This window comes from Bolinopsis microptera, chromosome 10 (genome assembly GCF_026151205.1).
Source record: "Bolinopsis microptera isolate Bmic1 chromosome 10, MBARI_Bmic_1.0, whole genome shotgun sequence".
In the NCBI taxonomy this organism is placed as follows: Eukaryota; Metazoa; Ctenophora; class Tentaculata; order Lobata; family Bolinopsidae; genus Bolinopsis; species Bolinopsis microptera.
In genome coordinates, this window is record NC_087081.1 from 10,020,045 (window position 1) to 10,033,940 (window position 13,896).

At 40.0% G+C, this 13,896-nt stretch overlaps 1 protein-coding gene across 1 annotated transcript; it reads left to right on the forward strand.

Moving 5' to 3' along the window:
* Positions 1-69: 69 nt before the first annotated feature.
* On the forward strand, positions 70-9,612 carry LOC134822340 (probable methylmalonate-semialdehyde/malonate-semialdehyde dehydrogenase [acylating], mitochondrial). The gene is made up of 13 exons (XM_063833354.1): positions 70-168; positions 1,486-1,560; positions 1,868-1,937; positions 2,391-2,497; positions 2,795-2,949; positions 3,177-3,355; positions 3,554-3,651; positions 4,501-4,652; positions 4,810-4,968; positions 5,243-5,384; positions 5,567-5,707; positions 5,934-6,078; positions 9,163-9,612. Exons 1-13 carry the CDS (start codon positions 73-75, stop codon positions 9,231-9,233), a joined length of 1,590 nt encoding a protein of 529 aa, XP_063689424.1. The 5' UTR covers positions 70-72; the 3' UTR covers positions 9,234-9,612.
* Positions 9,613-13,896: the final 4,284 nt, after the last annotated feature.

Genomic DNA, 13,896 nt, shown 5'->3' on the forward strand with positions numbered 1-13,896 from the left:
TCCCTGCGAAAGTTTTATCTCAATTCAACAATGAAATTACTACCTACATCACAAACTCACCTCCATTAGACTATGTTGACTCAGAAGCTTCTAACAAGGATTGCTCCTCTCCACGGGTTGAGATGTCTGAACACCACAGCGCCTGCTCCTGCTGCGGCCACTGAACTGGTGAGATACTGAGTTAATTTATCATTACGTTATCACTTTAAACTTTTATGCCAATTATTAACCCCCCCCCCCCTTGTCCTCCCTCCTCCGTAATTAGTTTTACACGTAGTTATTTTGTAAACATTACACTTGCGTAATCATTTAGAAACCCCCTCCCTCCCCGTCAGTGATGACATAATACGTGAACGACCCCTTGTATGTAGAGTTGTTGTCAGTTTCACTGGTTGATATTGTTGAATCTTTATTCTTTGTTGACAGATTTAGATTAGTCAAATATGATCAAATTTGTCTTATTATTACTATTATTCCTTACATGATTCATCGTTTAAAAAAAAAGGAGAATTTTGTAAAAAAAGATCAGTAGGGCAATGTTTAAAATTCATTTGAAAACATAGACCTAGACCTTCAATTTTAGTTCTTTCCCATAAATACCAGGAATACAATTTCTCGTGAGCAGAAACAAATACCAGCTCAGTTAACCATGCACAGTGCGCAATCAATTACCTCGAATATGAAATATCACATACTGTTTCTTTATCATGGGTTACAGTGCGGGGGGGGGGGGGGGGGGGGATCATACACTTAGTACCGTACGTGACGTTGGGGGGAGGTGGGTCATATTTTCTTCCAAAAACACAGTTGTCAGTTAGTACATGGTACATTACCCAGAAAAACAGTTAGTACATGGTACAAAGGGGGGTCTCCAACCCCAAAAAAACCCATTTTACCTCAAATTTCAATTTTGGGAATAGGTTTTGAGGTTTTTTTCCATTTTCCCCCAATTTTTCCCCCATTTCCCAATGTTTAATGAGCTGTTTAAAGCAATTTATGGCTTTATGGGTGGGTATCTTATTTCATATACCAAGACACAGTTAGTACTGTGATTTCTCAACAGCTAGTACCACAAAAGCCGGCAAAAGTCGCGAAGGGGGAGGGTGGGTCTTTTGACAAAATTCCAAAATTACACTTAGTCGACGTCACGTACAGAACTTAGTACCTGATCCACCCCCCCCCCGTACAGTGTTGTAGATAAGATCAAGTAGATTACATTACTAACACGCAGGCCCTTAACATATCACCTGGACCAGTCTGTGACGTGTCGGGGAAGATTATTGAATTATTGTGCAGTGCATGAACTGTATGTTTTATTGATAACGGCTTGTTTTTGACTTTAGATAATGCTCTTATCAGCTATGAAATACGTAGAAATTGAAAATATTCCATGGTTAGTATCAAAACTGCAACTAGCGATTTTGGTCCCAACTGATAGTAATACTTTACAGGAATTGTGTCTAGTCTTTAAACTTGTATTTTCAGTACAAGACGAAGAACCTGATTAATGGTGAGTTTGTTGAGTCCTCTGCTACAGAGTGGGTGGATCTCCACAATCCTGTAAGTAAACAACATGTACACACAATGTACATATTTAAATGTATAGTGAAATAAGTGTAAACACGGAAGTTTAAATTTCAGTTAAACCCTCAAGACTTTGTCACAGAAAATGTATAGTATAAGGCTTGAAGCGCTGATTTATTGTGGGTTTACCTTAGCATTACTATTCATCATTCTGCATAATGTCAACTTTCATGCAGCATTAACAATTTGTGTGATAATTTTACACCCTTAAGTTAATTTAATTAACTCAACACTAACAATAACTAAACAAAAAACCCCAAAATAATATATAACCCCCAAACAGGCAACTAACGAACTTGTTACTAGAGTTCCCAAATCTACCCCTGAGGAAATGCAGGCTGCTGTAGATTCCGGTTAGTCACAATGAGTCGCATTCTGTCTGGTATCCCCCTTATCACATTTGTTATTATAACGGGGTTCATTGCTGAGTGATAGTTAGTCACAATTAGTCAGATTTTCTCTAGTACCCTCATTATCAAATTGATTTCTGAGTGATAACGTTGCTTATCTTTTAACAGCAACACAATTTTATGGATTACATGACCGATAAGAAGTTTGTTAATTACATCTATAGAACGGTTTTAATATTATTACGTGGCACATTTAACGATTTAATTAATATTGTTGTTAAAATGCTCATATATTTTAGATTATAATCATCATGTTTACACTGGTAGTTGGTACTATTAACAACTCAAGTATTTGGATTAATGTCAAATCATCGCAACATGTCCATTAAATCACAAATATGTCTGAAACAACTTCCTAATCATTACTAAAGTACTTAACCATGAGTAAATTTTCAGCGAAGGCAGCATTCAAATCATGGTCTCAAGTATCCGTGTTGTCGCGTCAGGGAGTTATGTTCAAATTCCAACATCTCATCAAGGAGAACATGGCAGAACTTGCTAAGGTAAACATCCGTTTGTTTTACTTTCACTTCCTTAAATCAAAGTTCCCGTTTTCATTCGAATTAGTAACGACACGTCATTTATCAAGCAATGATGTGTAGCTTAGATTATGCAGCCATGTTTTGAACTGGCTAAAATCCGGTTTAATATATTACATATTATTATTTGACATATTCACTGTCAAAAAACATATTTACAATAAACTATGATAGAAATCGGTGTGACGGCTTGTTACTCTGCAGCTCGAGCCATTTTGGGAAACAGCTAAATCTTATCTTCACCTCTCCTTATGTCCTCAGAACATCACACTGGAGCAAGGTAAGACACTAGCAGACGCGGAAGGAGACGTTATAAGAGGACTGCAAATAGTAGAACATGCCTGCAGTGTGACGTCATTACAAATGGGGGAAACCATGCCGGGTGTCACTAAAGACATGGACACGTACTCTATCAGGTACTGTCAAGTGTTTCCTGTGTGTGCGTGGTGTGGTTTCTGGAATGTTCGTCTGATCCACTTCTATAGAACAGAGTGCAGTAAATTGAATTAAGATGTGGCAACGCTCTGTTTATACTGTGAAAGGGTCTTCGATTTTTCCAAAATTTGCAGAGACTGCCGCGCGCACGCTACTTCCTTCCAATACTTTGTAGATTTTACAACCTTAAAAAACGGATATTTTTCAGAGCTCCACTAGGAGTATGTGCCGGTATCACTCCCTTCAACTTCCCTGCTATGATCCCACTGTGGATGTTTCCTCTGGCTAACGTTGCTGGTAACACATACGTCCTGAAACCCTCTGAAAGAGACCCCGGCGCTGCTATGATGTTAGCAGAGCTGGCTATTGAGGCTGGACTCCCTAAAGGTATGTGAGGAGCAACAGTAGGATTGAAATCAAACTGAAACAAGAAACCCTCTTTAGAACGAAAATGGGGCTATATTCTACTTCCGTTTGTCTTCATTCGGAGAAAGTTTTTGTAGCTATTATTTTGTTCGCACAAGCCTGAAAAATATTACCATTGTGCTTCCACCGTGTTTCCATGGTAACTATTACCATTAACAGGTGTACTGAACGTGATACACGGAACACACGACTCCGTCAACTTTATCTGTGATAACCCCGACATTAAAGCCATCTCCTTTGTTGGATCTAACCAAGCTGTAAGTTATACTTTTAGGGGGGGTTTACTAACAAACTAGGACCAGTGACCGAACTTTTGAGGGGTCCCGGACCCCAACCGCCAAACGGTGCCTGCGGGGCAGCCACGCCCATATTTGGTCCAAATTAGGCCGAATTTAGCCAAATACCCTGAACATGCCCAAAACCCAGATTTTAGGTGCTCTACTTGTAGCTAGTGGTCTTCTGAACTCGTATATGAAATTTCATCAAGATTGGACAAAAAATGACTGAGTTATGAGCAAAAAACCATATGCCCATATTTGGTCATACGCACCAAATTTGGTAGATTTCGTCCCATAAATTGAGCAAATATCAATATTCTCTGTAAGTTATAGCTTTATATCTGTTTAAATGTGGATACTAAGGCGAAAAAAACATAAAAAAATGAACTAAATTGCCCATATCTCGGTTCGCGATAACTCAATCAGTTTTCAAAATTTTTGCATGAAATTTTCGGAATCGACTCGAAATCGCATTTGGCTCAATTGGGCCTAATTTGGACCAAATATGGGCGTGGCTGCCCCGCGGGCACCGTTTGGCTGTTGGGGTCCGGGACCCCCTCAAAAGTTTGGTCACTGGTCCTAGTTTGTTGGTCAACTGCTATCTCTAAATCAAGTTTCACAAAAAAATACCCATTGGCTGACTTTTATCTGTTGCATATGGCAATATTTGAGCTGTAAATTCCTCGATCTGTAGTCCAATTTAAGACGGTACTGAAAAAATGGGTCCTAATCTCCATCAACTGTCTCCTGTATAGCACTGTGTAGCTATTGGATACTAACATAACCATGCCTGATACGGAGATTCGTTACTATATCACTCTATTTCAGGGACAACACATCTACGAGAGGGGAAGTAAGAATGGAAAGAGAGTACAAGCCAACATGGCTGCTAAGAACCACGGAGTTATCATGCCTGATGCTAACAAGGAGAATACTCTTAATCAACTTGTAGGGGCTGCGTTCGGGGCCGCTGGGCAGAGGTCTGTACTGTTATCTGTTGTAGAATTCATGTTTTTAGCAGAAAGAAATCTTTGAGATTATCCTGCTCGTCAAACTGAGTTTCTACATTTTATTAGATAGCTATTATTTAACATAAACAATAATATATTATATGTTATTAATATAGCATCACACCAGGTGTATGGCACTTAGTGTAGCAGTGATGGTGGGAGAAGCTAGGAACTGGATCCCTGAGCTGGTGGAACGAGCCAGGAAACTGAATGTGACAGCTGGTGACCAGCCTGGAGCTGACTTGGGTCCTGTTATCTCTCCTCAGTCTAAAGCTAGGATTGAGAGGTACGTAATCTAATGTTACTATTTAAACATTGTAATGAGTTTAACTGTGATTAGATGGGCAATCAATTCCGACATGCGGTGTTTGGAGAAAGAAAACATCCGCGGTAAATTGGGGTTTGCGGTGAATCGGGACACGGTAAAATTTTAGCTTCTCCTGTTATGATTTGGTAATAGGTTTCGCTTTAGATTTTATACAGTTACAAAACTTTTTTCATGATGATACTTTCAATTTGAATTTGAGAATTTTGCCACATTTTATGCAACCACCCACTAGGTTAATTCAGAGTGGTGTTGATGAAGGAGCAACCCTGCCCCTGGACGGTAGAAACATCTCAGTTCCCGGCTACGAGAATGGCAACTTTGTGGGTCCCACCATTATCAGCAATGTTACTACTGACATGGAGTGCTATCGGGAGGTTTACTACAGTTATTTTATAGATTTAGTTATCTGTACTAAGCTAATAAATCAAAATAAAATCATAAACTTTCCTATTGAAGAAACATCTGTAGTGGAAAAAAGTATTTATAATATGTTTTTTTGGAATGATCATAATTGTTCTCATCTTGTTTGTGTTAACCAGTTAAAAAATAATCACAGGAAATATTTGGACCTGTACTGAACATTCTGGAAGCTGATACAATGGACGATGCTATTGAGATCCTTAACAACAATCCCTATGGTAACGGCTGTGCGGTGTTTACTAACAGTGGGGCTGCAGCAAGAAAGTTCACCAATGAGGTATGATCAGATGGTTAATTAATAAATTAGTAATTATTTGATTAATTATCTTAGTTAGATTATTAATAATAATATGGTTAATTCAAATACTCAATACATTTACTGATTAACGTCTGATGCAAATATCATTCACAAGTTTTACGGGTAATTTCATACTTATGAATAATCACTCACTAGATATATAATTACTTACTTTCATTTTACTAACTAATTAATAATTGTGCAGGTAGATGTAGGTCAGATCGGAGTGAATGTCCCTATTCCCGTCCCACTGCCCATGTTCAGTTTCACGGGGTCTCGTGGTTCCTTCCTGGGTGACTCAAACTTCTACGGCAAGGCCGGACTCAACTTCTACTCTCAGTGGAAAACAAGTGAGTTTGTCACGCGTTACAAGACTATTGTCACGCGTTACAAGACTATTGTCACGCGTTACAAGACTATTGTCACGTGTTACACGACTATTGTCACGTGTTACACGACTATTGTCACGCGTTACACGACTATTGTCACGCGTTACACGACTATTGTCACGCGTTACAAGACTATTGTCAACTGTTACACGACTATTGTCACGCGTTACACGACTATTGTCACGCGCTACACAAGACTATTGTCACGAGTTACACGACTATTGTCACGCGTTACACGACTATTGTCACGTGTTACACGACTATTGTCACGCGTTACACGACTATTGTCACGTGTTACACGACTATTGTCACGAGTTACACGACTATTGTCACGAGTTACACGACTATTGTCACGTGTTACACGACTATTGTCACGCGTTACAAGACTATTGTCACGTGTTACACGACTATTGTCACGCGTTACACGACTATTGTCACGTGTTACACGACTATTGTCACGCGTTACAAGACTATTGTCACGTGTTACACGACTATTGTCACGCGTTACACGACTATTGTCACGCGCTACACAAGACTATTGTCACGAGTTACACGACTATTGTCACGCGTTACACGACTATTGTCACGTGTTACACGACTATTGTCACGCGTTACACGACTATTGTCACGTGTAACACGACTATTGTCACGTGTTACACAACTATTGTCACGAGTTACACGACTATTGTCACGTGTTACACGACTATTGTCACGCGTTACACGACTATTGTCACGCGTTACAAGACTATTGTCACGTGTTACACGACTATTGTCACGCGCTACACGACTAGTGTCACGCGTTACAAGACTATTGTCACGCGTTACAAGACTATTGTCACGCGTTACACGACTATTGTCATGTGTTACACGACTATTGTCACGCGTTACAAGACTATTGTCACGTGTTACACGATTATTGTCACGAGTTACACGACTATTGTCACGTGTTACACGACTATTGTCACGCGTTACACGACTATTGTCACGCGTTACACGACTATTGTCACGTGTTACACGACTATTGTCACGCGTTACACGACTATTGTCACGTGTTACACGACTATTGTCACGTGTTACACGACTATTGTCACGCGTTACACGACTATTGTCACGTGTTACACGACTATTGTCACGCGTTACACGACTATTGTCACGTGTTACACGACTATTGTCACGTGTTACACGACTATTGTCACGCGTTACACGACTATTGTCACGCGTTACACGACTATTGTCACGTGTTACACGACTATTGTCACGAGTTACACGACTATTGTCACGAGTTACACGACTATTGTCACGCGTTACACGACTATTGTCACGCGTTACACGACTATTGTCACGTGTTACACGACTATTGTCACGCGTTACACGACTATTGTCACGTGTTACACGACTATTGTCACGCGTTACTCGACTATTGTCACGAGTTACACGACTATTGTCACGTGTTACACGACTATTGTCACGCGTTACACGACTATTGTCACGCGTTACAAGACTATTGTCACGTGTTACACGACTATTGTCACGCGCTACACGACTATTGTCACGCGTTACAAGACTATTGTCACGCGTTACACGACTATTGTCACGCGTTACAAGACTATTGTCACGCGTTACAAGACTATTGTCACGCGTTACACGACTATTGTCACGTGTTACACGACTATTGTCACGCGTTACACGACTATTGTCACGTGTTACACGACTATTGTCACGAGTTACACGACTATTGTCACGTGTTACACGACTATTGTCACGCGTTACACGACTATTGTCACGTGTTACACGACTATTGTCACGCGTTACACGACTATTGTCACGTGTTACACGACTATTGTCACGCGTTACACGACTATTGTCACGCGTTACACGACTATTGTCACGTGTTACACGACTATTGTCACGCGTTACACGACTATTGTCACGTGTTACACGACTATTGTCACGCGTTACACGACTATTGTCACGTGTTACACGACTATTGTCACGTGTTACACGACTATTGTCACGAGTTACACGACTATTGTCACGTGTTACACGACTATTGTCACGCGTTACACGACTATTGTCACGCTGTTACACGACTATTGTCACGCGATACACGACTATTGTCACGCGTTACACGACTATTGTCACGCGTTACAAGACTATTGTCAGCGTTACACGACTATTGTCACGCGTTACACGACTATTGTCACGCGTTTACAAGACTATTGTCACGTGTTACGCGATTATTGTCACGCGTTACACGACTATTGTCACGGTGTTACACGGACTATTGTCACGCGTTACAAGACTATTGTACGTGTTACACGACTATTGTCACGTGTTACACGACTATTGTCACGCTGTTACAAGACTATTGTCACGTGTTACACGATTATTGTCACGAGTTACACGACTATTGTCACGTGTTACACGACTATTGTCACGCGTTACAAGACTATTGTCACGTGTTACACGACTATTGTCACGAGTTACACGACTATTGTCACGTGTTACACGACTATTGTCACGCGTTACACGACTATTGTCATGCGTTACACGACTATTGTCACGTGTTACACGACTATTGTCACGCGTTACAAGACTATTGTCACGTGTTACACGACTATTGTCACGAGTTACACGACTATTGTCACGTGTTACACGACTATTGTCACGCGTTACACGACTATTGTCACGCGTTACAAGACTATTGTCACGTGTTACACGACTATTGTCACGCGTTACACGACTATTGGATACTTTTCTCTTACGACTGAAGGGAAAACCTGTTAAACTTCCAAATTAAGCTGCTAGTGAAAACATTGCTGTAATTTTGTTATCGTCCAAATATCACTGAAGGAGAGGGAGGAGGTTTCTACATGATTACGCTAGCTTTGTATATATATAGCTTTGTATAAAACTGATTACGGAGGGGGAGGAAGGGGGATTAAAAATTGGGAAAATTGGTCTACAAATAATTGCGTAATATCTTAATATGTGAACAGCCCCTTAGTGATTCGCCGCAGTTTGTAACGAGGAATAATATTTCAGTTACCACATTGTGGAAGGAAGAAGACGCTAAGACCGCCACAGCAGAGGTCGCCATGCCTCGCATGCAGTAAAGTCAATGACTTTGATGACGTCACGTGACTCCGATGACGTCACGTGACTTTGATGACGTCACGCGAGATGGTGCCGCTTTCGCCAAAACTCTATCGTACCCTCAACCCGCACTAAACTATACTTTATATATGGATTGATGTTATGATTTTTATGTGGTGTTCAACCTTTTCTCATTTTCTGTTGTTTCCAAAGGTGAAATAGTTAATGCTGCCCAAGATTTTTTCGGTTCCGGCCATCCATTGACTTTAATTTATTACCTACTTTGTAAAATTGCTTCGTTTGTTAGATTTTCAAGTATTGCTTTTTAAATGTTTCTATCTTTTGTCAATGTAAATAAGTTTCAGAGTAGATTATATAATCATTGAAATTAGACAATAATTATTCGTATCTTTATTTTTACACTCTAGAACTAGTACGACAAAAACATTTGCAGCCAGTTAAATTTCTAGAAAAGTGTCAATGTTCAGTTTAAAATATGCTGTAGAACCCAAGAAAAGGCAGATATATCACCACTGAGACCAGGGCACCGTCAAGTACCCCAAGTCCAACACAGATTTCTGGTCCACAACTAGCCATTAAAATATAACCCCTGATCTTCCCATACCGTCCTGCTGAATCTAGAAAACAGACAGACAGACCGCACCCAGAAAACCATCAAACTCTGTTGAGTCTCATCGCACGTTACAGTGTTAGGACTCTGCAAATACCGCTAATTGAATACGGAAGTGTACTTCACGGCGCGGTGGAGGTACGCTACACCAGTACACTTTGTAACATTTTCTCTTGTCCCTCTTTGTAACCTGTATACACAGTTTCCCAACACAGTTGCACTACGTGTTTTGAAAACGAGTTTCCATGCTTTATTGGGGGCGAGGAGTCGTCAACATTAGAACAATATTAATCTCATCTGCATAATTCATAATCTTATTTGTAATGTTGTGCCTCCGCGTGTAAATCCTAACTCCTTCATCAAATATTACACTAATTTCATATCTGCGGCTGTCGTTAAGCTGTGTTACACTTTCATTAGATTACGTTGGGAGAAGCTGTTAGATTACGGGGGAACCTGACCTAATATGGCATAATCACTCGCATTCTCCGACCATTTGGCTTTTAACCGACTCGCTGCTTTGCTCTTTTGATAGTTGTGGCGGTGTTTAAAGTTGTGGTAGTGGTAGTTGTGGGTGGGGTTGTTAAGCTTGTAACCATGGTAACGTAGGTTCAAGATAACGGTACTGGTAGTGAGAATTAGTTGCTCAACTTTTGGCTTATTTGGGTTTGATATTATAGTGGAAGTGGTTACAGACATTATAACAAGTCAGTTATAGTTTGTAATGGCGGGGTGTTATAATTGCAATGATCATGGAATTATTGATGAGTTGCTGTTATTGGAACTGGGAGTATTTATTGATCCGTTGGTTTCGTACCGTCACGTGGGTTTAAGTCACTTAGGCATCAGGTAACTATGGTAACTATTAACTAACCACACTACGTAGGTCAGGTAACTATGGTAACTATTAACTAACCACACTACGTAGGTCAGGTAACTATGGTTACTATTATCTAACCACACTACGTAGGTCAGGTAACTATGGTAACTATTAACTAACCACACTACGTAGGTCAGGTAACTATGGTAACTATTAACTAACCACACTACGTAGGTCAGGTAACTATGGTAACTATTAACTAACCACACTACGTAGGTCAGGTAACTATGGTAACTATTATCTAACGGCTAACCACACTACGTAGGTCAGGTAACTATGGTAACTATTATCTAACCAAACTACGTAGGTCAAGTAACTATGGTAACTATTATCTAACCAAACTGCGTAGGTCAGGTAACTATGGTTACTATTATCTAACCACAATACGTAGGTCAGGTAACTATAGTTACTATTATCTAACCACACTACGTAGGTCAGGTAACTATGGTAACTATTATCTAACCAAACTACGTAGGTCAGGTAACTATAGTTACTATTATCTAACCACAATACGTAGGTCAGGTAACTATAGTTACTATTATCTAACCACACTACGTAGGTCAGGTAACTATGGTTACTATTATCTACCTCAAATGATCATTGTTATGAACACAATAAGTGGGTTATGTTCATATCTTTAACACTGAGGTTGGAGCTGTGCTATAAATGGTATAATGTAACATTACATGTCACGTGAAAACCTTACTTTTAACGCATGGGCCATCAACATTCAACATTATCAGGCCTCTCTCCTTTATCAGCTGTATGTATTCATTATTCATCTTGCTGTTTTGTAAGTTTTTTGTATTATTTGTCGCAAAAATTAGAATAATCAGAAATTATCATCTGTCTATTGTTATGCGACTAATAAATAATGTTCCAGTCCGTAATCTAAGTTTTTTGCTGTGGAATTTTATCTTTCGAGCTTTGATTTCAGGATGTTATGAACGGTAGGCTACATCTTCAGGAATAAGCAAATCTTGGTTTTTTTCTTCATATCCATACAATTTACTACTTTTATAAACAAACCTTTAACTTTATCTACTAACCTTACCTAGAGTAGATTTGATAATCAGTTTAATACCTTATTCTGTTCTTTAGAACCGGTCTCTTAGTAACCGGTCTCTTAGTTACTGGTTTCTTAGTAACCGGTCTCTTAATAACCGGTCTCTTAGTAACCGGTCTCTTAGTAACCTTGCCTAGAGTAGATTTGATAATCAGTTTAATACCTTATTCTGTTCTTTAGAACCGGTCTCTTAATAACCGGTCTCTTAGTAACCGGTCTCTTAGTAACCGGTCTCTTAGTTACTGATATCTTAGTAACCGGTCTCTTAGTAACCGGTCTCTTAGTTACTGGTCTCTTAGTTACCGGTCTCTTAGTAACCGGTCTCTTAGTTACTGGTCTCTTAGTTGCTGGTCTCTTAGTAACCGGTCTCTTAGTAACCGGTCTCTTAGTAACCGGGTTCCTTAGTTTAGACCATGTGGTCACTGTATCACGTGGTATAAACTGAGGAGTTCACTGCACGTGTTATGTTCCTGAGAACATATTATCTCAATATGACTTTACACTCTACACTTGTACATCGTAATCTTTTCCATTCTCAAGTTTCTTGATAAAAACAGATGAGGTGTATTGAGCGCTGATTAAACTGAGGTAATATAATTTCAAGTCCAGTTCAAGTTACCAGGAATTAGGAGTCTCCCCCGAATGTTGGTACTGATTAGGTACAACAAGAAACAGAGTGCCATGTTGTCATGGTAACCCTATGAAGCTCCGCTATTCTCCTCTCCCCAGTACATATTCTCACAAGCATGACTCATATCACACATGCTTGCCTGAAGAGGAGGAGACTCATTAATAATCTCCAGCTCTCTCTCTCTCTCTCTCACATTTGCACACTCATTCAGCACGGCCGTCAGTGTAAATGACACGGACCCGCGTTGTTTTCATTATGATCGTTTATAATATAGGACCGTTTAGTATTACCGTACAGCACGACCGTTTGAGGATCGTTTGACAGGTAAAGTAGGAGCCGAGCTTGTTACACTACTAAAACTAGTCTTAGTGAGCAGATACACCTGTTCTAGCAGACTTCAGATTACCATTTATCCGCACCATCTCAGCTGATTAAGCCCAGTGGTGGTGCTTGTACCATGCTGTTACCATGGTACCCTCAGGGTACCATGGTGCTGTTACCATGGTACCCTCAGGGTACCATGGTGCTGTTACCATGGTGTTACCATGGTGCTGTTACCATGGTGCTGTTACCATGGTGTTGTTACCATGGTGCTGTTACCATGGTACCCTCAGGGTACCAGTCTATAATGCTCCGTCGTTAGGCCAGCTTTGTTTTTAATCAATCGTCTGGACTTTTAGAAGTTTCTCACAAATTTAATATCCGTGGGAGTATGTTATTTTTTAATCGTGTTTTGCCGTTTCTTCTATTTTCAAGAATCACAGTGATATTTGACATTCGATTGGATATTGAAATTAGTTTGTAACAATTCTCCGTCGAGAGGTCCGAGTTTGTACCGCGGAAGTAACGATCATATTAAAGCACCCCTCCCAGTCTGGTAGAGTCACCCCATTTTAGTGGTTTGTTTGTAACCGTGGTAACCGTGAGGATACAGGTTGCTCCTCCAGGAAGTGTAGCTTTGTAGACTATACCTGATTTTGTCAACAGCTGTCAGTTCTGTATTGTGAATTGTTATACGCTACTGCCATTATTGGTCACCGCAGTTAACCACAGTTAACCAAAACAATTTGTTTGTTTATGTTGGGGAATTGTTCCCGCTAACTATTAAGATGTGTGTACGTTAATAGTGAACGTTATATATTATTACTTTCTACACTTCTTTATCATGTTTATTGTAACAAATAATTCGAGGGACCGATGTCACACAGTCGATATATTTCAATGTTGCTATGGGCCGGTGGGATGGAAAGTACCCATGTTCATCGCAGTCCGGTAGTTCCACTGCAATATAACATATTATTGTTTCGTCAGCGTTAGCAGTCAGGCCTTGTTTGTGTTTTAGATTTAATTATGTACAGATTACCAGTAATAACTCTAATTTTCGGGTGACTTCCGTTCTGAACGATTCAATGGAGTGTTTCTTATTGGAGCTGATCCAACTTACTCTCGCTTTAGTTCCTTTTGTTTCGCATTGA